The sequence below is a fragment of the Salmo salar genome, chromosome ssa25, assembly GCF_905237065.1.
Source record: "Salmo salar chromosome ssa25, Ssal_v3.1, whole genome shotgun sequence".
NCBI classification, from domain to species: Eukaryota; Metazoa; Chordata; class Actinopteri; order Salmoniformes; family Salmonidae; genus Salmo; species Salmo salar.
The window spans coordinates 6,358,263-6,384,310 of record NC_059466.1 but is presented as its reverse complement, the minus strand read 5'-3'; the positions used below and the strand labels follow the sequence as shown (position 1 = coordinate 6,384,310).

General features: G+C 41.1%; 1 protein-coding gene across 1 annotated transcript in view; it reads right to left on the bottom strand.

Annotated features, from left to right (window-relative positions):
• LOC106586066 (tomoregulin-2) overlaps window positions 1–26,048 on the bottom strand; it is a 181,759-nt gene that overhangs the window by 138,882 nt on the left and 16,829 nt on the right. Inside the window, exon 2 of the mRNA XM_014172904.2 lies at window positions 9,697–9,806. Coding sequence (XP_014028379.2) covers window positions 9,697–9,806 — 110 coding nt within the window. The remainder of the gene's footprint in view (window positions 1–9,696; window positions 9,807–26,048) is intronic.

Below are 26,048 nucleotides of genomic sequence, written 5' to 3'. Positions count from 1 at the left end.
CACTCTTGTCAGAGGGCGCAACAGAGCATATACTTCCTAAGGCGCCACCCCGGTTCCTCTCCAAATAATACAGTGAGAGCGGCCTGACTGGTTGCATCACGGCATGGTACAGGAATTTCTCCATCCATGACCGCAAGGCCCTTCAGCGGGTGGTGAAGACGGCCCAGTACATGCCTAGGACAATGCTCCCACACATCCAGGACATCTACTTAAAACGGTGCCTGAGGAAGTCCCGCAGCATCACACACACACACACACACACACACACACACACACACACACACACACACACACACACACACACAGTGGTACAAAACATTAGGAACACCTGATCTTTCCATGACATAGACGGACTAGGTGAATCCATGTGAAAGTTATTATCCCTTATTGATGTCACTTGTTACATCCACTTCAATCAGTGGGGGAGACAGGTTAAAGAAAGATTTTTAAGCCTTGAGACAATTCATACATGGATTGTGTATGTGTGCTATTCAGAGGATGAATGGGCAAGACAAAATATTTAAGTGCCTTTTGAAGGGGGTATGGTATTAGGTGCCAGGCGCACCGGTTTGAGTGTGTCAAGAACTGCAACGCTGCCGGGTTTTTCAGGTTCAACCGTTTCCTGTGTGTATCAAGAATGGTCCACCACCCAAAGGACATCCAGCCAACATGAAACAACTGTGGGAAGCATTGGAGTCAACATGGGCCAGCATCCCTGTGGAACGCTTTCGACACCTTGCAGAGTATCCCGCCAATTTGAGGCTGTTCTGAATATACTTACGCTAACATGTTTATTCTATTCCTCTATACTACTGAGCCATTTACTTTATGTTTGTATTATTTCTTATTGTTGTTGCATTGTCGAAAAAGAACCTGCAAGTAAGCATTTTGTTGGACTGTGTATTCCATGTGTATCCTGTACATACGACTAACAAAACTTGAAACATACCCACACACACATACAGTCTGTCGACTGCCAGGAGCAGCACAAAAATATCCATGCCATCGATTCTGGAGCCTGAAAGCGATGCAGGGCTGCAGAGCGGCAACATTTTTAACTGGCTGAGAGAGTAAGGGAGGGTGGCATAATGCAGGGAGGGAGGAAGAGACAGAGGGATTGGCTCTGGATCAAAGAGAGAGAGAGAGAGGTAGGAATGGAGAAAGAGAGTGAGTGAGCAGGAGTAGAGGAAAGAAGAGAGTTGGAGATAAAGCAAGAGGGAGGGAAAAAAGGAAGATAAAGAGGGAGGGTGAGGAGTAAGGTGGAGAAGGGGATAGAGAAAAGGACAGTTGGAGATAGAAAGCAATGGAGAGGGGCGAAAGGAGGATAGAGACAGAGGAGGGTGAGGAAAAGTGAAGGAGAGAGGAGATGAAAGAAACACAGAGTTGGAGAAAGAGAGGGATACTGGGAAGAAATGAGACAGGAACAAGAAAGAAACGGTGAAAAAAGAGAAGGGATGAAAGAACTCAAGGACAGAGGGAAGAACTCTCCCTCCCTCCCCTTCCTCAAGAGAAAGAAAGGAGGGCCAATTCTACAGAGAGGACCTGGGTGGCTTATACTGTATGTTTTTATCCTCCTCTACCTCTCTCCATCTGGCTCAGTGTTTTTTTAACACCAGGAATGTCTTTTGCCAGACATGATGCAACTGAGGGAAAGATGCCTGGCAGGACCCTGCGGGCATCTTGGAGTGTGCCTGTTTCTCTATAAAGCCTCTCTTAGTATGATCTTCTCCCTATCTTTTTCTCCCCTAAGGGAAGTGAAAGGGATTTAAACATCCATTTCTTAGGGAGGTGTGAATTTAGCCCCCCCCCCCCCCCGTCTCGGAGCACATCTATGCAGGCACAAAGATGGCGTTGAGCCTTGATGTCTCACGGTTCTCAGTTGCCAGTGTGTCTCTCATCCTTTTCGATAATGGAGGATGGTGGACAGGAGGAGGAGCGGAAGAGAGGAGAGAGAGAGAAGGCATGCAGGGGGATAAACAGGCAATGTGGGTAGGAGGAATCAGAGTGACAGACAGAAAACTGGAGGATGGAGAGGAAAAGACATGAATGAGGATGTGGCAGAGAAACATAGGCAAACGTGCTATGGAGGGATATGGAGAAGTGGGGATTGAGTGCAAATGAGAGAGAGAGGGGGGTGAATGAGTGCGGGGGAGGGGGTGAATGAGAAGGAAGGGATGAGAAAGGGACAGACAGAAGCTGAGACAATTTGATCCCCCATTTTTCTCTGCAGACAGTGAGCTAAAGCGATGGGCTAAGGCCATATGGCACAGCCTTTTACGCCCGCACTGGGCCTTTCAAAACAGACCACACCTCCGAACGGAGCTTCAGCCCTCCTCTGTTACGAAACCTGGTGCACAGTGCAGCATTTCAACTACCTAGGAGATAATGGAGTGTGCTATTGTCCATGTGTGCATGTATGTACTGTATGTGTCTTTGCCTATCTACATTAACCAACGACATCCCATCCCATTGCAAGAACTCCGGGCTGCTGGCTGAGCTGTAGTTCCCAAATACATCCACAGGGGCTGCTGTGGCTCTGCCTTGTGAGCAAGCCCCCTCTGCAACCCCAACCTAACCGTACTTCCTCTATATTAGGGCAGAGAAATAAGGAACGGACATGTAGACCTGTTGTAGACCTGTTGTCTACCTGCTTGTGAGACTGGCCTGACACACAAACACAGGGGCTAGGGCACTTTGTACACTATGTAGAAAATGCCTCCTTGCAATTGCAGGTGACATCACACAAAGCAGTTGTACATAGCAGTTGTCTGACAAGGTTTAACAAAAAGGGAGAGAGCAAGAGAGAGGGATGGAGAGGGATGGAGAGGAAGAGAGATGAAAAGGAGGAGAGAGAGAGAGAGCGAGAGTACAATAATCGCTGTCTGTATATGTATGAATAATAAACGGACCAAGAACATTTTAGTGTTTGTAAATTGGAGAGTTAGATGAATCCAACACCTGCACAAACCAAACATGACAGCCCATCAGAATCAATAAATGAATCAGCTACCCATCCAGCTAATCATCCATTGAAATTAGCATTTATCTACCTGCCCATCTACCCAAGAATAAAATAAACAATTAGTCAGTCCATTTCAATTTTGTGGAGTGAAGTGAATAGTCAACAGAAAGCTAGCTTTTCACAGAAGGCTTTGCAGAGCCAGATTACATTCAGAGAAGCAGAATCTGACAGTAGAGAGAGATATAAACATAGTGATGAGGGAATGGAACTGAGGCTCTGTAAAACTGGTTGTTGTGTGTCCCAAATGGCACCCTATTCCCTTCAATGTGAACTACTTTTGACCAGGGCCCATAGGGCTCTGGTCAAAAGTCATGTACTATGTAGGTAGTAGGGTGTCATTTGGGACACACAAGTTGACTTTGTACTATAAGACTGTGTGAGCCTGGGATATACTTTAGTCCAGTAGATAAGCATAAAAATGACCATAATGTCATGGAAGCATGACGTAAAATGTAACTTTGTATTTAAAACACAGCTGTGAAAATCAAGAACACACAATTCCACAACAATTTTTTTCAACATATTTTCATAATAATATTACAGTAATCAGAGTAATTTTGGACAAAGACCTGGTAAACTTGTTGTTTATTAAATGTGTTCCCACATTGTTGTTACAATTGAGTTAACTTGCTCAGTGCATTAAAACAAATTGAATAATCCCAAAGGTGTAAACCTTACCCATCAAGGTGCTACACGCCAGTGAAATTAAGCATGCATAATAAATAAATACTCTTTCAACCTAGACCTGGTTATGTACAGTACATAGAGACTTAACTGGCTTAGCTGAGAATGTCTTTACCTGACATTGGAGATATTAGGGAGAGAGGTAGAGGAAACATATGTGCACAATCATTTGTAAAATAGGATGCAGTTAGTAATAGATTAGATGGGATTGGAGATCCTCCTCACAACAGATATTTGTCTTGCAATTAAACAAATAGAGATATCAATATACAAACAAAATAAATAAAATCCGACATTTCAGTCATTTGAGCAATAGCATAAACCTATGTCATGTCATCAAAATACCATTGACAGACAATAACAATTGCCAGGCCATCACTGTGTTTAGAGAAAGTTATGTGTTACTGTGAGTCACTTTTGTCACATAATGAATTGCCATATTAATGTTTTTCCATTACCATGTGTGAGGGTCTAAAATATAAACCTGTAATATGAAAACCACATCTCTGCATTCAACATCAATGGGCTTCCAAATTGACACCTGCACGAGTGATTTTCCATTGAACCTCACAGATATCCTTTTGTTTCAGAGGTTGTCTACTTGAAGATCTTCTCAGCTTGACCCTATAGAGCACCATGTCAACTAGCACAAGCCACACCATTGGCGATTAACATTGATATTCTAATCAGCTGCTGCCGGACCCATTATAGCTACATTATGGCCAATTACTCAGCATGGTCACAAAAACTCTTTGAAGTCTGGGCCATGGGTTGCCAAGCAGTGGACGGTTGCCCTGTAAAGAATCCATCCGCCCCCTCTGAATGTTATTTCCCCTCTTAATTATAATTTTATTTTTCATTGCTACCATCACTCTCTGTTTACTGTGAGTAATGTTAAAGGTTTAGCTTCCTGTTGTACGACAACGCAACATCACAAACATGTATGCACAGACACACAGAAAATAAAACACACACACACGGAAACAGACACACACTGACAAACTCTAACCTCACGCATTTCCTGTATCCATTAAAGCAAGCTCTCGATTATGAAATACATCCCAAGGCTATGATTCACCCCAATCAATAATAAACATCTCTACAAAACTGTGGCTCTCCTCGGAAGATTGCAACCGTACTGCACGGCACGTTGTGATTCTCATTGAATCACTCCCCCATTTGATCTATACAATGTGCCGTATTCACGGTACACGATTTCCACTCAAAAGACCCCGAGGCATAGTATTTTCTTACGTCTGCTCATACTAATCAAATCGACATCTCTTTAAGCCTCTGACTGAGATGACTCACTGGTTCCAGAAGCAGGGGTACCTGTGGCTCATGACAAGAGACAGATGTTTTCGTCTGAGATGGCGTCTCAGTCTCTGATGCAAAGCTCTCATCTGTCAGTCGACCTTGAAGCGTGATGAATGTCTGGTACAGTGTTTCTGACACGGCACAGAGCTTGGGGGACAGAGAGCGTAAAATCAGGGGCTTTTGTCAGATCATTAGCTTCACACCGGGGGTAAGCTCTGACCTTCCATCAGGGAAAAGAATACAACCGAGAAAGTCTTTGGTAAAGACGAACTGCGAAACGGGAGGAGGCATTGGATAGCAATGGGTGTTTGTCACTGCATTGAGAGACAAACACCCAGAGACAAACACCCATAATGATACTGTAACATTAGTTGTTCATTCTCTCCTCTTACAAGGGCCCCCTCTGTACAGTCTTCAATCGAAAAGTGGGTGTTAAAGTACTTTGTTGCTTCTAGACCAAAGTTGGTGCCAAATCAGATACAATTCCAATACAGAGCCAGAAGCACAGACAACAACTCCCAGTTTCAGTTGATTTGGTTTGGCTCAGCCTTCGCCTCAGCCTTCGCCTCAACAACAGCTTATGTCAGTGGGGGTCAATAACAAAAGGCAATGGACCAACAGCTAATTCCTGAGGAACACCATCCCAGGATAAAATCTGTTCTGTGTCTAACCTGATGATGTATTCCTTCTATCCCCCAGACAGAAACGTGTTGAGCATTGTCTGAGTGATTGACAAACTCCCATGATGCCTTGCCATGGTTGCAGATGCTAGTCTGCTCTGACGGTTGGGGGGAGAGCTAGACTGGGGGCTGCTTGGCTTGTGCTTCTGCTCTTTAACCGGTTGGCAGTCTTCTCTTGATTAGGCCCCAGTGCAGTCACCGGAGATGGGCTCTGCTGTAATAGTGTCTGACAGGCCAGCTAGAGCCGCCAAGGAGCTGACACAGATGCTACCTTCCTGAGGAGATAGCCTTGCCCCCCCATCAAGCCCACTGCCTTGACTGAATAAGGGCAAAAGGCAACTTGGAGGCGAGACATTGCATACATTTTCATGGTGATAATTTGGGTGACTGGTTGGGTTGTGAGGGCTTTTCTGCCTTGAGTGATAAATGTAGGAAAATCTCTTTAGATCTCATCTTAATTTCTAACATGGTCACATGAGCTAGTTGGGCAAATGAATCCACCAATACCTGACCCTCACCAGTGGGTTTACCCTACTAAACATTTTCCTATTACTGCTACATGTTCATCTACGGCCCATACACCAAATGACTGCCCTTCTCGCCTTTTCCATGACCTAAAACATCATGGACACTACAGGAGTGCCCATCTATCAACATTGCCCTTCAGTCAATCTGAATTAGCTCCCAAAGACACAGCTCTGGGAGCTGCCACCAGTGCTGGGCTCTTCTTCACACTGATTTGAATTGGCTCAATTGTCATGCAAAAGGTGAAGTCAGTTGTGCAGACCACTATGACAACATTTACATTTTAGCAGACACTCTTATCCAGAGTGACTTATAGGAGCAATTAGGGTTAAGTGCCTTGCTCAGGTGCATATTAACAGCTTTTTCACCTAGTCAGTTCAGGGATTTGAACCAGAAACCTTCCAATTACTAGCACAATCTCTTAACCACTAGGCTACCTGCTGCCCAAGGGACCTCTCAAAGGGCGTACAGGTCCAAAAAACCTCTACTAACCAAAAGGGTTCTTCTGTTGTCCCCATAGGAGAACCCTTTTTGGTTCAGGTAGAACCCTTTTGGGTTCCATGTAGAACCCTCTGTGGAAAGGCTTCTACCTGGAACCCAAGAAGGGTTCCATCTGGAACCAAAAGGATTCTACCTTGAACCAAAACAGGTTATTCAAAGGGTTTTCCTATGGGGACAGCCAAAGAACCTTTTAGGTTGTAGATAGCACCTTTTTTTCTAAGAGTGTAGAGAGAGGCAGGGGGTAGAGAGTCATCTGGAGAGATGAGGAAGGGAGTGGAGGAACAGATAAGAGGGGTTTGATGGAAAGAAGGAAGGAAGGGGGAGCAAGATATAGCAAAATTAATGGGAGATTAAACATATTCTATCATGTCTTATCCTATCATAGTGGCACGTCACGTTAGTGATGATACAGTACCTGTCTCTGCTAAGAGGGTGCTAGTGTAACAACTCCCAATAAAATACTTATACTTAACCACTTCCTGACACATGCACTTTAGTTTCACTACAAACACTAATGAATATTTGAACAGCCATCACCATCTTAAACCAGGGTACCTGTTATTCCAGTGTCCCTAGGTGCCCTTTATCCAAGGCTGCGCCTGGGAATTACAGCTCTATGGACTGTACGACTCCATCACAGACGGTTCCCTGATAAAAGGATCATAAATGTATACAAATACATGGAACATGGTCTCCATCAGGAGCGCTCTTATTATGGCCTCCTGAATGCCACCAGGGACTGCTCCGTGGTATAGCTATGGTTTGTCAGTAGTATGTGACGTATGTGTGTGTGTGTGTGTGTGTGTGTGTGTGTGTGTGTGTGTGTGTGTGTGTGTGTGTGTGTGTGTGTGTGTGTGTGTGTGTGTGTGTATTTGGGTGTGTGTATGAGTACTGTCACAACCTAACATTAGAAAGAAAATGACATAAACATGCTGAATAGCCAGTAGCAACCAGATATTAGAGGAAATAACAGCACCATTGTGGACTGATACACAAAATTACATTAAAATGCTGAAAGTCAGTCATGGGCAGATAGATATAATGTATTACAGCAGAGAAAATGTCACAACCCCAAATTGGAGTTACAGAACACATTATAGACAGGGCCAAAACTATATCTTGAAGAGCAATCCAGAGCCTTTGAAACAATAGCATTCTTGAAAAAATTCATTGAGATGCTAGAAATAGTCATAATCCGACACGGATGAATGATATCATAAAACGATAACATGTTATTTCACAGCTAGGGCCAAGTATCACGTGACTGTGAAACTGTAGCACACACACGCACACACAGCTTGTTGTGTGGTAGTGATAGCGAGTCCTGCTAAAGACCCGAGCCTCAGCTCCTCAAAAGAGGCAGTGTGAGGTGGACTAGCTATCTAACATGGTTGCTGAATGAACATCCCGCCGTTGAATAGCATCCATTGATTCTCGCGGATCAAACCGACTTCCTCCTCACAGCTATACTGCACGTAACCCCTCAGCAGCTTAAAGTGTGTGTGTCTTGTGTGTGTGTGTGTATGTGTGGAGAAGTACACAACCCCCTCAGACACAGCCTACCCCTATAAGAGAATCATGTTTGCTGAATTACAACGCTTAATGGAATAGGTTTAAGCGCATTGACGTCAGGTCCCGTCCCGTCCATACATACAGAGACACAGGTTGCCACGACAAGCCGTGACCCAAGGCCAAACCAGTATTAAGTAAGTATGAAAGGAAAGCGGTGTGACCCGCCCATTGCTATGCTTCACAGAGAGAGCTCTATCCCGAATGACATCCACTATCAGTACGAGATCTCAGGGATGAGAAATGGAGAGGTAATGTAATTTATCTATGCGCTTTTACTAATGTCCGCTTCCAGGGAAGTACGAAATTGAGATTAAAGCAAGCGACCGATCGAGTGTCGTCTGCCTAGAGCGTCAGCGCTGGGTGTGCTGATAAGCTCACCGCATTGGAAGAGAGTTTTGAGCTGAAACGCATAAGGCATATCCTTATGCTTTATCTCAGTATCATCATTTACATTTGTAATATAGAGTATATTCGTTGGAATGAGGTAAAAGTAATACAAAAATCTATCAATGGATGGCTGGTTTGCTGCCTTTTTGTTATAGATTGGTAATAAACCTGAACCATAAGCAGTCATCAAGTAAAGCATCATTCACTGGATTTATGTTACTAATGAGGGTATTTAAATCTGTTTTTTGTCAATGGCAATACTATCAATAAAGTGGAATGCATTAAACAGCCACCATGACTGAGAGTGACATTCAGTTTTATGAGAAGTAGTAAATTATGTCTTTACTATGCAGTGTAGTCCCCTCCCTCTTGATAGATAGTGGGTGTTTCGGTTAACAGCTGAGGAATGGGTCTGGAAAAATGTAACCACTCTCAAATTCATAGACAGAGCAATGAATGCAAAGACTGAACATCCATGACAACAAAGTAAAAATGTTTTGAGGCTATACAATGTTTGTTTACAATTACATTGTTTACAAACAAAAAAGTAAAGTAAGCTTAATAAGTATATATACAATATATATACAATAGATATTATATTTTGGGGGTTATGATAGGGTTAGACAGTTGAACTAATTTGAACTAAGCTCATAACACATTCATCATTTATATTCTTCAAGAATCATTGGCTATATCATGAATTTAAAAGTCCAAAAATAGACGTAGCAATCACAGATTTCCCCTTTAAATGGAATGTTTTGTACATTAAAGTACAATAAACTATAAGAAAATAAAGTGAGTCGCACACTCCATATATTTCTTTTGGTTAAATCAACATTGGGTAAAGTCCAACATCTTAACTTGAAAAACAACAAACCGGCAGCCCACCATACAAATCCAACTCCAACCAAATGAGGTGGCAACAATGATCAATGCATATGAAAAGAAGAATATGCAACTTTGCCCCCAAAACATTTTCTGAGAATAAAACATTGAACAGTGTCTTACCTTGAAGTTGCAGATGCACGTCACTGTCTCTCCAATTCTCAAACACTCTCCGTCAAACTTGCAGGTGTTGGTGTCGCACAAGAAGAGATCTGTATCCCGGTCATCAAAACCTGCCATGTAAATACACAAATCATAAAACGTTAGCTGAATGCATAAACATACTGAAGCAAAAGTGGGAGGTAGGTTATTCTCCAAACGCAAAAAAAAATGCATTATGCCGATGAGTCCAAGGCCACGTCCCTAATGGCACCCTATTGCCTACAGTACACTAATTTTGAGAAGAGCTCAATAGGCCCTGGTCAAAAGTAGTACACTATATAGGGAAAATGGTCCAATTTGGTATACATTCCAAATGTCTTATCAGGGTCATTAGGTTGTGTTAAATATGTATGTTTAGTGTTTATTAGGATCTTTAGTAGCTCATCATCAGTTTAAAATAAAATAAAACAATGACAGAAAATATTTTACATTTATCCATATAGTCCCATTGAGATTAAACTATCTTTTGTGAGAGACTTATTAAACACAAGAACTGTTGGGATTTGACACCTACCGAATGGCGCCAAGAACATCTTTCTAAGGTCTACATTTTGAGCTGTGTAATAATCCCATCAAAAAACAATCAGTCATTTGGAAAAACAACTGAATGAAAAATCTATGTTTTTGCTGTCTTCCATTAGTCATGCTACATTTTGAAGCACTAGTCTTTTTTCGTCTTTAGGGAAGTAAGTTCTGTCTGGCTTTACATAACAAGGTTGGCACAGTCTGAATTGGGTAACTCAAACGTCTCAGACAAAGCATTCCAACTCGAATTATGCAGTCACATGGGCATGAGGCAGGACAGAAAGCTCCGGGCGATTAATCTACCTGAGCCCATTGCTTACAAATAGCACGCACATATCAAAGTGGTCTTAAAGTGTCCATTCGAAACAAAGAAGCCTTAGTCTTTTATACAAAACAAAAACACAAAAAGAGTGCTAATATTGCTACAATTTCATAGTTAAATGTACAACGCTATGCTTTCTAAAATTCTTTCCACGATTCTAATGTCGAAACCTGCATGTAAATGCAGGCAGCAAAATATCATTAAGTGCTCCATACTATTTGACCTATAATATAGGCTCAGGAATGGCATATTTTAACAGGATACTGAATATCTTCACTTCCCATTTTCATCCGATATGTGGTGAGACTAGGGCTGTGGCGGTCATGAAATTTTGTCAGCCGGTGATTGTCAAGCAACTAACTGTCGGTCTCATGGTAATAGACTGTTAATTAACATAAACAAATGTAGCATCTCCTGTCTTCCACGCATAGCCTACAAGCCACTGATGCAGAACTTTTGAAAAGTAATCTAATAAATCCATGTAGTATAGCCTACACCATCACAATAAATCCATTATTTATTTTAGACAGGTCTAAAGAAACATGATATGAAGAAAATGTAGTCTATTTCAGAAGAACAGAATAGCATACTCTGAGTTGTCCTTATGAAAAGCCCTGATCTGGCTATGCCATATGACTGTGGGCAAGACTAGTTCATTTGGCAGACAAGATTTGCTTAGAATTCCGTGGCATTATTTTATACTATTTTACAGTATGAAGAATACGAACATAGCTGAATAAAATAGAAAGGATATTTTCTCCAAGCAATTTGAGGGAGTGCGCACATGCGGCTATTCTGTGTTGAGCGGTTTACAAAGAAACAGGTAGTCCTATATGCTTGATTTAGAGTTATTTATGTAACTTTAGTTGTGATACAAATGTTGGGCTTTATGTTTTGATTTTTAGTACATTCTAAGGCTGCACGATGCAACTCTAATGATCATTTGAAAAAAGTGAAGCTCTGCTTTGTTTTTTGCACACTTCATCAGTCTCAAATTCACAATTTGACAAGTACTTGATAATCCTTGAATATCCCGGCGGCATCCCCTTGTGTGGCCGTAATGTCCCCTAAAACAAATCAATGCCAATGGCTGTTGTGCCCTTGGGATGAATATAATAATTATAATTCCTCTCTCCCGGCTGCGTGCTCCGAAGCAACTATCACTCACATGGCTCTCCATCACGTGATTGGGTCTTTCTCACAGGCTACAAGTGAAGACAGACACATCAGGGATGCAACTGTGTGCGTCCTTATCCAATTCCAAGGCGCATATCGAAGATAATGGGATAGCTGTCCACATTTACTTTTTGTCAGCCAACAAGATGAGTAGGCCTAACGAACAGCAAAATAACTAGCCTATGTCAATCTACTATCCCCCATAGTACAAAAGTTGACCTATTCTATTCTGTGCAATAAATAAATATTCCAAACATAGTCTGGGACAGTTGTGGGATGCGATAGATCCCAAATTAATACAACCACCAGCATAAAAAAAAACTTTTTAAGCAATGAGGCTAACGCAACAGATCAGAACTTTTAGCTTAAAATGTTGATAAACTATTATGCTATTTCTTCACATTATAAGCATAGCAATGAGCACATGGCAGTAGGCCAAGTGTGAATGTTCCATTAGCAGGAAAACACAATTCTCAAAAGTGACCCAAATGCAATTATGCATGTAACACTTTTATTATAAAAGTGCATTTTTATGGTGAAAATTATCTTCCCCAAACTTGTATGCCAGTTAGGCTCTATACTCATTGTAAAGCTGATTAATGTGCTTAATTTTAAGAAGTTATTTAGCCATTTTAGTTGTAATACAAACCATATCAAAATATATAGGCCTATGGGCTAGACTACATGATGTGTGCGACTATGATTTGAAAAAGGTTGCAAAAACAAGGCATGCGCTGTTTCTTGCCTTAAGCTGGGCATCATTCCCAAGTGATAATACACTGCTCAAAAAAATAAAGGGAACACTAAAATAACACATCCTAGATCTGAGTGAATGAAATAATCTTATTAAATACTTTTTTCTTTACATAGTTGAATGTGCTGACAACAAAATCACACAGAAATAATCAATGGAAATCCAATTTATCAACCCATGGAGGTCTGGATTTGGAGTCACACTCAAAATTAAAGTGGAAAACCACACTACAGGCTGATCCAACTTTGATGTAATGTCCTTAAAACTAGTCAAAATGAGGCTCAGTAGTGTGTGTGGCCTCCACGTGCCTGTATGACCTCCCTACAACGCCTGGGCATGCTCCTGATGAGGTGGCGGATGGTCTCCTGAGGGATCTCCTCCCAGACCTGGACTAAAGCATCCGCCAACTCCTGGACAGTCTGTGATGCAACGTGGCGTTGGTGGATAGAGCGAGACATGATGTCCCAGATGTTCTCAATTGGATTCAGGTCTGGGGAACGGGCGGGCCAGTCCATAGCATCAATGCCTTCCTCTTGCAGGAACTTCTGACACACTCCAGCCACATGAGGTCTAGCATTGTCTTGCATTAGGAGGAACCCAGGGCCAACCGCACCAGCATATGGTCTCACAAGGGGTCTGTGGATCTCATCTCGGTACCTAATGGCAGTCAGGCTACCTCTGGCGAGCACATGGAGGGCTGTGCGGCCCCCCAAAGAAATGACACCCCACACCATGACTGACCCACCGCCAAACTGGTCATGCTGGAGGATGTTGCAGGCAGCAGAACGTTCTCCACGGCATCTCCAGACTCTGTCACATGTGCTCAGTGTGAACATGCTTTCATCTGTGTAGAGCACAGGGCGCCAGTGGCGAATTTGCCAATCTTGGTGTTCTCTGGCAAATGCCAAATGTCCTGCACGGTGCTGGACTGTAAGCACAACCCCCACCTGTGGACGTCGGGCCCTCATACCACCCTCATGGAGTCTGTTTCTGACCGTTTGAGCAGACACATGCACATTTGTGGCCTGCTGGAGGTCATTTTGCAGGGCTCTGGCAGTGCTCCTCCTGCTCCTCCTTGCACAAAGGCGGAGGTAGCGGTCCTGCTGCTGGGTTGTTGCCCTCCTATGGCCTCCTCCACGTCTCCTGATGTACTGGCCTGTCTCCTGGTAGCGCCTCCATGCTCTGGACACTACGCTGACAGACACAGCAAACCTTCTTGCCACGGCTTGCATTGATGTGCCATCCTGGATGAGCTGCACTACCTGAGCCACTTGTGTGGGTTGTAGACTCCGTCTCATGCTACCACTAGAGTGAAAGCACCGCCAGCATTCAAAAGTGACCAAAACATCAGCCAGGAAGCATAGGAACTGAGAAGTGGTCTGTGGTCCCCACCTGCAGAACCACTCCTTTATTGGGGGTGTCTTGCTAATTGCCTATAATTTCCACCTGTTGTCTATTCCATTTGCACAACAGCATGTGGAATTTATTGTCAATCGGTGTTGCTTCCTAAGTGGACAGTTTGATTTCACAGAAGTGTGATTGACTTGGAGTTACATTGTGTTGTTTAAGTGTTCCCTTTATTTTTTGGAGCAGTGTATATCATTCACAATTCTTAAGGCTAATATTGTCACCCATCAGACTATTCTTAATTTAATCTTGTTTTTACATATACTAAATAATATATGTGTGAAATTTGTTTTGATTTAGAATGGACAATTATCATGCACCTGTCTAGAAAAAAAGGGGCAGGGAAAACAAAATACGTCATGCACTTAAAATAGCGAATGGAGGAGGCTTTCCCCGTGGTTCATTTTCATGCTAACCAGGTAGGCTATACTCATGTTATAAAGAGAAGCAATGTGCTTAATATTAGGAAAGTTGAGAAATAAACATAGTAGGCCGAGCCTATAGAAAGCTGCTGGTATCTTGTTTAATAGAGTCGATCACTCTGTTTTCTCACGCAATTGCATAGCCTATAGAAATGTTGTGCATCATGAGCTCATAGGCTCTCGTCAAGTGTTTGATTACACTTGCGTTGATGTCAGAGTGATTAGAGGGACAGTAGAGTTTTGAGTACCAGGCACTTAGCAGGTTTGGTAGGCTACTTATGACCATCAGCAGCATCAGAGCTTGGAGAAGCCTAATTACCTGACTAAACAGGAATTGAACTGCCATTTTGACTGCCGGTATGGCGGTAATATGGTAACCCTAACAGCCCTAGTTGAGACTGAATCACCTAGTAGTTCACTGTGTGACACTGTGTGTAAGGCCTTCAGACAACCATGTTTAAGGCCAAATAAAGCTAGAAGCACAGTGGTTGAGGACATCATTCCAAAGAGCCCTACTACACTCTTAACAAAAAGGTGCTATCTAGAACCTGAAACAGTTCTTCGGCAGTCCTCTGGGGAACCCTTTGAATATTTATTTTTGGTTTCAGGTAGAACCCTTTTGGGTTTCATGTAAAAACCCTTTCCTGGAATCAAAATGGGTCAACCTATGGGGACAGCAGAATAACCCTTTTGGAACCCATTTATTCTGAGAATGTATGGCCAGAAGCAGTTTTAACGCTTACATAACAAGTATTATTTTGCCTGCCAAAGATGGTAAATATCCCAAACCCATAGAATTCACAAATAATGTATCTGTCAAAAATGACACCCTATCCTCTTTAGAGTGCACTACTTTTGACCAGGGCCTGTAGGGCTCTGCTCAAATGTAGTGCACTATATAGGGAATAGGATATGATTTAGGATGCAAACAATGGGTTTAATTACGGCCCTAGAGAATGATTTGAGGCTTAACGTATACCAAGCATGTTTATGAAAGCGTTAAACAAGTTCAACCTGTTCAGAAAACAGTTTGCATCCCAAATGGCACCCTATTCCCTATATTACATTTGACTAGGGCCCATGCACCCTATTCCCTGTATAGTGACCACATTTTAACCAAAGCCCTAGGGGGTCTGGTCAAAAGTAGTACACTAATATAGGGAAACTGTCACGTCCTGACCAGTAAAGGGCTTATTTGTTACTGTAGTTTGGTCAGGACGTGGCAGGGGGTATTTGTTTAGAGTGTTTAGGGGTTTGTTATATTATGTGTTTATGTAGAAGGGGTATTTGTTTAGAGTGTTTCGGGGTTTATTGGGCTATGTGTTTATGTAGAGGGGTGTTGGTTTAGAGTGTACCGGAGTTTTAGGTTTAGGTTCTAGGTTAGTGTATTCTATGTTAGTTCTAGGTTGTTTACGTCTATGTTCAGTTTATTGATTTGACCTTCAATTGGAGGCAGCTGTTTCTCGTTGCCTCTGATTGAAGGTCCTATGTATAGGGGTTGTTTTGTACGGGGTATTGTGGGTAATTGTAGTTGCATAGCTTTGTGTTTAGCCTGCATCCTGTTCGTTCGTACATTTTCTTGTTTTCGTGTTCAATAAAGTAAATATGAGCACTCAACCCGCTGCGCCTTGGTCCAATACCTACGAAAGACGTGACAGAAATGGGTGTCATTTGAGACAAAAACAAAGTTAGGTAGATTGAAGTGGAGGCTCCCCCAGAAAGGATGAGGAGAATGGTTCTTCTTATTATAATACATAAAAACGGCATAAATAGGCAATTAGGCATGTCCTTCCTTTGGGTTGTGTACCACATTCAATCGAATGGAAGTACTGTAGTGACAAAGAAATTGGTTAAATATGGCTTCAAATGTATAATAATTATCTGAGCTTATCATCCCATGTATGAATATGTTATTCAATGCATTTCAATTGACTAAATGCAGTAAGGCCAAATTCAATGTTTCAACAAAAAATTACAATTGAAAATCAAATAGCTAAATGATCCTCGGTATGAAAATCTTAAAACAATTCCATATGTTAGATAAGGTTATGGCTGCTGGACTGAAATATTCATGAGAATAGGGCACTATGAGGTGTCATGAAGAAGTGGCTAGGGGCTGACACATTGGTGACACTCACGTTGGAGAGGAATGGCATGCTAATTCCCTTCTTGGAAAGAAAAAGAGGAAAGATGTTCATGTGTTCCCAGCACACTAACATTAGCCTGCTTGGTCACAGAAACCAGATTTATTCACTGACAAGTCACTTCAGCAAAGTAAACCAGGCACATGTGCTTAAAAAATTTGACTCGTTTCAGGAAACTAGGTATATGTTGCACTACTTCACAGGAGAGAGTTTTGAACATAACCTTTTTTGACAGAAATGCCTTCTGAAACATGTGAACTTTCATATGCCTTAAGGAGATGTTTATCTTTCAAAGGGTGTAAAATAGTTGTATGTTTGAAAAATTTGAATTTTGACATTTATTTGGATTCAAATTTGCCGCTCTTGAAATGCACCTGCTGTTGATGGAGTGCACCACGGGGGGGACGCTAGCGTCCCACCTAGCCCATAGAGGTTAATAACAAAGGTGTATGCTATCTGTAAATAAAATTTTATAAAGTTGTTAAATTACGAGCCTAGTTGGTTTAGGCACAGAAAAAGACAGGAACCTTCCCTCTAGCCATGATTGGCTGAGATAATGGGTGGGCGATGCCAAGAGATGAGTTCGGATTGGTCTGCCATGTAGCATGCCTCTGTCTATAACATGAGCTGGTCAGTATGTGTAGGTAATCCTTTCTAACGCAGCTTTTTTGAAAGATATCACGTAGTAGAACTGCAAAGGTGTTGCTCTCCATTTTCTGCAGGACCGAGTTTTGAAATCAGTGGAATGCAAGGTGGAATTAGTGTATGATAGCTAAGGAGGTGGAGAAAATGTGGATGGAGTCGAAAAGAGAACACACAGAAGGCTGTGGTATAAAACAACTGTCTCCGGATTAGATCTTCAAACTAAGGCAACCAGGGCATCTGTGACAGAGGGGGAGAAGTGTCCATCCATGTATATGGTCTAGCTCGATACATTTTCAGATATTACACGTTTCTAATTTTGTCAGAAAGTAGTTTTCATTTCAAGTTAAAATGTACTGTTAGGTAACGTTACATGTATGATCTGTGTAGTAATATTATTCGTATCTCAGAGCCATTTGCATTTCTAGTTATAGCCTAATGCAAGCTAGCTAACATTGAACCTGGTTGGTTAGCTACCTGCAGATTCATGCAGGATAGTAACATTATGAGTTGGAATTATGGTTCATTGTTTAGCTAGCTAGCTAGCTACATGTCTAAACAAAATACTTCACTATGCAAGTAACCATTTCAATAGAATGTTCATGATGTCACTGCGACAACTGTCAATAGACGTAGCTGGTACATCCGCTCTGGCTAGCTAATCTGATTTCAGAGCACTCGTCTGAGTATGCCACAGCGCAGAATAACTGACGAATTTACGAACGCTCAACACCTGTTGAATATGGCCGGTTTCAGTAAACTTTGGCAAAAAAGCGTAATTAAATTGTTGCCAGCAGCACAGTTGCAGTCACCAACACAATGGATAACATAAAAACAGCCTAACCAGTTCTGCTAGGGTGAGTAAAATGGTCAGAGTGAGCTGCCTCATTTGTGTCTGGAAGTAGCTAGCAAGCGGGTGTCGTGTCGTGTCTTTGGCATCATTAAAGTGAAGACTGTTATGTTATCAAATCAATTCTCTGTAATTATTATTACATGATTAAACTAATCATGTAAATGTAATTAACTAGGAAGTAGGGGCACCAAGGAAAATCTTCAAATTACAAAGTTATCATTTTGCTAATATAACTCTTCAGATATTTTAATATCTGATCAATTAGTATTGTAATTAATGAATTATTCTTTACCTCACATTAGTCTCAATCCAAACGTCGTAAATTGTTGGTTATCTGCACGAACCCAGCCTTTACTATGAATCATCCATACATCAATTGTCTTAATAATTTATTTACTAACTAACTAAATAATCACAGAAATGCATAAACAAACAACACAGTAGATATGGTTACAAGGAAATGATAGGTGAGGTTCCCTAGCGGGCTAAGCCGATATGACGGCTTGGTGGACAAAGGGAAGTGGGTGTGGACTGAAAAGGTGGAAAAGAACAGAAGGAGTCACTACACAGTTGATAATTATATTAATTGAAATGCTAATCCTTTGCACATGAACGCTCACTCATTGGGGAAAAATTGCAATCAATATGTATTTACGCCCACTGTGTTGTCGTGATCTCTGTTGGAATCGTCAGTCCTTCTGTTGGAGAGTCAGTTCCAACGAATGCCCAGAGCGCACTCTGAGCACACTCTGGCACTCCAGATTGAATTTATGAACACACCCAAGGTATAAACCAGCCTTTAGTCTTGAAGTCTTTGGTTGTTTAGTACACTACTGTACTCACTCTATATAGTACATGGCCTCACTTGTGAATCCTTAACGAACTGGGTGGGCTAAAGCTTACAAGGGTGTGAACTATGCTGAAAGGGTGTAGACAAAGAAGTAAGTGTACCAAAACATTCAAGGGCCATTTTATCGAAAGTGAGGTTACAAGTTTATCAACTTTCAAAGCAGAATTACTTTCCCATTGTTCCCCAACTGTAGTGTATGATATACCATTTTGTAGCTCTGAGTCTCTACCTTTATCCAATGTAAAATACACAATTTCACATTTTGCTACATAAGACCGAATCTCACAGATCAGGAATACAACACTGCAAAATAAATAACTTTTTCATACCTTGGAAGTGTTACAAAATCTGTCAGTGTTCTCACAGTATTTATGCCAAATACAGCAGGCTATCCAGAATAACCTCAGCATTCTTTACTCCCAGAAGGAATGGGAAAAATGGCACCAGCTAAATTCAACAAAATTGCCCTAAAATATCCTATATCTTCAAATCTGCAAAGTTTCCATTATCACTACAAAAACACGCCTTTACAAAATAAACTTGACTCACGGTCAAATATTGAGTTTTTTCTCTTCTACTGTTGACAGAAAACAATTAGCCTAAATCCCTTCAAGTTGTGTTTTCTTGGGTAATATGATAGTAAATACATGGCATGCAAATTGAATAAGGATTTACTATGCAGGTGTCAAATGTGACACATGAGCAGTGCTCCAAGAGGTTAGAGAGGTAATTTATCCTACTTTTCAAAAATAGCTCTGGGAATACAATTAACTGCCTTTAGAGATCGTACCACATTAACATCAATAGATGTTAATATATAACTGAGTGTAGGAGTACTGTACATGTTTATGTACAGCAGCGGTACTCAACTACTGTTTGAGAACGTCCGGTCACGCAAATTTCCTTTGTGGAGAAGGTCTGGATGGATATTGTCATTTATCGCAGCCCATGCGACCCCAAACTGTTCACACCCCTCTTGTTGGTGGAAAGAAATTTCCTGCAATTCTACAAATTTTAACTGGACTAACTGAACATTTCTGACAGGTTATAAATAGCTCTCTAAGTTCAATCAGTGAATGACATAACAAGAGGAAAACTCCAAATTTCGAAATTGCACCTTGTGCATTCTACTATTACAACTATCAACATCACTAAGTTGAAAGGCAAACTGAGTTCCCAAAAAATAAAATGTGGGACCCGCGGTCTGTATTGAACCCATCCTGGGTCCGCCTGTTGAGTATGGCTGATATACTGTACAGTATAGGCATATTAAACAGACAAGTGAACTGCAGTAATGTGTGTTTGATTTGTAGAAAATACAAGAAAGTGGCATGACTTTTTTCAATACCCTTAAACTGTTTGCAGCACAACATTTTCAAAGCTAAATACATTACATTTTGAAAGATAAAGATTTACAATACACTTAGGGAGTAATTACTATACTCCAATTATTGACTGTACATTTTTTGAAATAGTAAATGTCATATGAAAAGACACAAAAAGAGTAACACTCAATCTAAGACAAAGGTAAACCCCTCTGTAGGTTTAATTCAGAATGTTTTGCTGTATTTTAAGGACAGGTGTGGTTCTGTGTCAATATCTAGTGACAATGTCTCAGAGGGTAAGGGGATAGCTTGGGACAACTAGTTTCAACAGCTTGTGTAGTGGTTTTATTGCTGGTGAGTGCACCCGCAGTGCAGTCTGCAGTCAAATAGATACCAGATAATAATACAGACTCAAGAGCTGTGCTTTCTGGACTGTCAGATACAAAAAACAATAGTCACAGTCTTAGTGTTGACAAAATCAGAGAAATTACTAGACAGCCACAGAGCTATAACCAATCAGAGCTACAGACTGCCAACATCTAGGACATTCAGTAGTGAATCCTGAAAGCTTCTTGTGTTCCCACTTCTAGGCTGAAAGTATTGCAATCGGGTTCTGGAAAGTCACAGATGTTTTTTATTTCACCTTTATTTAACCAGGAAGGCTAGTTGAGAACAAGTTCTCATTTACAACTGCAACCTGGCCAAGGTAAAGCAAAGCAGTGCGACAAAAACAACAACACCGAGTTGCACATGGGATAAACAATCGTACAGTCAATAACACAATAGAAAAATCTGTATACAGTGTGTGCAAATGAAGTAAGGATGTAAGGCAATAAATAGGCCATAGTGGCAAAGTTATTACAATTCAGCAATTAACACTGGAGTGATAGATGTGCAGATGAGGATGTGCAAGTAGAAATACTGGTGTGCAAAAACAAATATGGGATGAGGTAGGTAGTTGGTTGGATGGGCTATTTACAGATGGGCTGTGTACAGCCGCAGCGATCGGTAAGCTGGTCTGACAGCTGATGCTTAAAGTTAGTGAGGGAGATATAAGTCTCCAACTTCAGTGATAGGTCGCAGTGGTGGGTAGTATATGGGGCTTTGGTGACAAAATGGATGGCACCGTGATAGACTGCATCCAATTTGCTGAGTAGAGTGTTGAAGGCTATTTTGTAAATGACATCGCCGAAGTCAAGGATCGTTAGGATAGTCAGTTTTACAAGGGTATGTTTGGCAGCATGAGTGAAGGAGGCTTTGATGCGAAATAGGAAGCCGATCCTAGATTTTATTTTACCAGTACTCTGTGTGTATGCTGAAACAACAGTGGCAAGAGTGGGTAAAAACATGTGTTTTGACAATTAATCTCATCAGTGGTGTAATGGTGCCTAAAGAAATGGGTATATGATTATTTTGCCAAAGATTTCCCAAACGGCCTGCCCAGCGAACGAAAAGCGCCCTGTGTGAATAATTCTATGACCAACAGTGACATACACTCTGAATGACCTAAAATTATAAATCCCATATTGGTCATTCACAGTCAGGCCAATCCAAGATGTCTATTGAAAAAGAGAAATGAGGCTGTCAACTGAGTCAGAAATTCACAGTTCAGATTTTCCCAAATTGTTTCAGGTTTTCACTCAAAGAAAAACAACCAAATTTGATGTTTTAAGTCCACAAGAATGCTTAAACCACATCAGGAGACCACTTTTGACGTCTGGGAATAATCTAAGAAATATTACCCTCTGGGTTGGGTAGTAACAGATTACATGTAATCCTTTACATGTAAGGGATTACAAAAACGGTACCTGTAATTCATTACGTTACCAGAAAAAATATTGGAATCAGATTACAGATAGTTTTGATAAACTAGATAATTACTTCGAGGATTACTTTTAAATTCAGAAAGGATGTTTGTGAAAAAAATCTTTGACACTTCACTGTTTTCTCAATGACATTCAAATCAACATTCACAAAATGCTCAAGATTAAGTTTGTTCCACCTGAGCGAGTCTAACCACAAGTCAGAGAACACTATGATGACACACCACATGTGTTTGATTGATCGTGGGAAAAGAGCAGGAATAGGCTTGTGCAGGCTACAGTCCAAGCTATTGTAACGGCGTTGGTAGTCGTGATTAGGAATGAGGCGCAGGAAGCAACGAGCACAGGGAGTGTTGTTTTTTTAATAACACTTTGAGAAAGAAAACCAAAGTTCCCAAACACAGGGGAATAAATAAAGTATGACAATGCCAAGCCGAACAAGACAGTCGGAAACAACAATTAATCCCGCACGAAAAGGAGCAGGCCAGCTAACCTAAATAGCCCTTCTAATGGCTAATTGACCACAGGTGTGTAAAATAAAAAAAAGGGAAAAGCAAAGGGAATCGGTGGCAGCTAATAGACCAGTGATGACGACCGCCGAGCGCCACCCGAGCAGGAGGGGGCGCCACCGTCAGTGGGAATCGTGACAGCTATGTCTTCCAATGCTGCGACTGCTGTCGGCATTCAAAGATTATCCAACTTGAATAAACGCTTGGAGGTAAGTGTTCATTCAGTATTGTTGTAATTGTCATTATTACAAAGAAATACTTTTTTTTTTTTTTTATATATATATATATATATATATATATATATATATATATATTTTTTTTTAATCGGCTGATTAATCGGTATTGGCTTTTTTTGGTCTTCCAATCACCGGTATCGGTATCGGCGTTGAAAAATCATATTCAGTCGACCTCTAGTTTACATACAGTCAACTAGTATTTGGTAGCATTTAAATTGTTTAACTTGGGTCAAACGTTTCGGGTAGCCTTCCACAAGCAATAGGTTCACATAACAATAGGTTGGGTGAATTTTGGGCCATTCCTCCTGACAGAGCTGGTGTAACGGAGTAGGGTTTGTAGGCCTCCTTGCTCGCACACACTTTTTCAGTTCTGCCCACAAATTTTCTATAGGATTGAGGTCCGGGCCTTGTGATGGCCACTCCAATACCTTGACTTCTTTGTCCTTAAGCCATTTTGCCACAACTTTAGATGTATGCTTGGGGTCATTGTCCATTTGGAAGATCCATTTGCAACCAAGATTTAGCTTCCTGACTGATGTCTTGAGATGATGCTTCAATATATCCACATAATTTTGAGGCCTCATGATGCCATCTATTTTGTGAAGTGCACCAGTCCCTCCTGCAGCAAAGCAGCCCCACTACATGATGCTGCCACCCCCGTGCTTCACGGTTGGGATGGTGTTCTTTGGCTTGCAAGCCTTCCCCTTTTTCCTCCAAACATAACGATGGTCATTATGGCCACATAGTTCTATTTTTGTTTCATCAGACCAGAGGACATTTCTCCAAAAAGTACGATCTTTGTCCCCATGTGCAGTTGCAAAGCGTTGTCTGGCTTTTTTATGGCGGTTTTGGAGAAGTGGCTTCTTCCTTGCTGAGCGGCCTTTCAGGTTATGTCGATATAGGACTCGTTTTACTGTGGATATCGATACTTTTGTACCTGTTTCCTCCAGCATCATCACAAGGTTCTTTGCTGTTGTTCTGGGATTGATTTGCACTTTTCGCACCAAAGTACGTTCATCTCTAGGAGACAGAATGTGTCTCCTTCCTGAGCGGTATGACGGTTGCGTGGTCCCATGGTGTTTATACTTGCGTACTATTGTTTGTACAGATGAACGTGGTACCTTCAGGCACTTGGAAATTGCTCCCAAGGATGAACCCGTCTACAATTATTTTTCTGAGGTCTTGGCTGATTTCTTTTGATTTTCCCATGATGTCAAGCAAAGAGAAGCTGAGTTTGAAGGTAGGCCTTGAAATACATCCACAGGTACACCTCCAATTGACTCAAATTATGTCAATTAGCCCATCAGAAGCTTCTAAAGCCATGACATCATTTTCTGGAATTTTCCAAGTTGTTTAAAGGCACAGTCAGCTTAGTGTATGTAAACTTCTGACACACTGGAATTGTGATACAGTGAATCATAAGTGAAATAATCTGTATGTAAACAATTGTTGGAAAGATTACTTGTGTCATGCACAAAGTAGATGTCCTTACCGACTTGCTAAAACTATAGTTTGTTAACAAGAAATTTGTGGAGTGGTTGAAAAGCAAGTTTTAATGAATCCAACCTAAGTGTATGTAAACTTCAGACTTCAACTGTATATATACAGTACCAGTCAAAATGTTGATAACTCCTACTCATTCCAGGGTTTTTCTTTATTGTTACCATTTTCTACATTATAGAATGATAGTGATCTGTCCTTTGGTCTGATGAGTCCAAATTTGAGATTTTTGGTTCCAACCGCTGTGTCTTTGTGAGACGCAAAGCAGGTGAACGGATGATCTTTGCATGTGTGGTTCCCACCGTGAATCATGGAGGAGGTGTGATGGTGTGGGGGTGCTTTGCTGGTGACACTGTCGGTGACTGATTTAGAATTCAAGGCACACTTAACCAGTATGGATACCACAGCATTCAGCCCATCTGGTTTGCATTTAGTGGGACTATCATTTACTTTTCAACAGGACAATGACCCAACACACCTCCAGGCTGTTTATGGGCTATTTGATCAAGAAGGAGAGTGATGGAGTGCTTAATCAGATGACCTGGCCTCCACAATCACCTCAACTCGACCTCAACCCAATTGAGATGGTTTTGGATGAGTTGGACTGCAGAGTGAAGGAAAAGCAGCCAACAAGTGCTCAGCATATGTGGGAACTCCTTCAAGACTGTTGGAAAAGCAATCCAGGTGAAGCTGGTTAAGAGAATGCCAAGAGTGTGCAAAGCTGTCATCAAGGCAAAGGGTGGCTACTTTGAAGAATCTACAATATCAAATATATTTTGATTTGTTTACCACTTGTTTGGTTACTACATGATTCCATATGTGTTATTTCATAGTTTTGATGTCTTCACTATTAATCTACAATGTAGAAAATAGTAAAAATAAAGAAAAACCCTTGAATGAGTTGGTGTGTCTAAACTTTTGACTGGTACTGTATATCCATTGACTCTTAAAGAATATAACTTATAAATGCCTCATGAGCTTAGTTCAACTGTCACACTCCATGATAACCCAAAATATAAGCTTGTTTTACTCCAATGTTTGTAAACATTGTAAATGTAAACAAAATCTGTATAGCCTCATAACATGTTTAAAACAATCATTTTCATAGCATGGATGGTCAGTCCTTGCATCCATAGCTCTGTCTATTCAGCTGAGTGGTTACATTTCTCCAAGCCCATCCCTCAGTGTTTACCAAAACAGAGGCGGGGCGACTGTTTTGATATTGTTTCATCTGTGGATTTGCCCTTTACACAGCTGCATATTATCAAGATATCAAAGTGTCACCAACAAAAAGGTAAACAATAGGTCTATAGCAAATGCAGCAGGGCTGGCTAATAAGTCCTTAGTTTTGGGATCATGCTCAGGTAAAACAATTTGGCTTATCTATACTTCCATATTTCCAAGTCCTATTCTTGAAGATCAAGGGGTATAACATATATTGGAATGACTGGAATTTTTATAGAATTTGGTTTTTAATGTAAATATATAATTTAATCGTATTATTATATGTAGTAGAAGGCGAAGGGTTAGAAGAAGTCTACATAACCAACCCATAACAATTTTTTTAACATCCATATATAGCCAGCTATGTAAACTTTAACATTAATTTATCCTGCAATAGAGGTTGTTCAATTGGTAACATACATGTTTGACTTCTTCTAATGCCTCTTAAGGGGAAAGTAATCTAAAAGTAATGGAATGTAATCAGATTAAGCTACTGAGATTGGGTAAACCAAAAGTTACATTACTGATTACAATTTTGTACAGGTAACTGTAATGGATTACATTTAGAAAGTAACCTCCCAACCCTAATTTCCCTTTAATT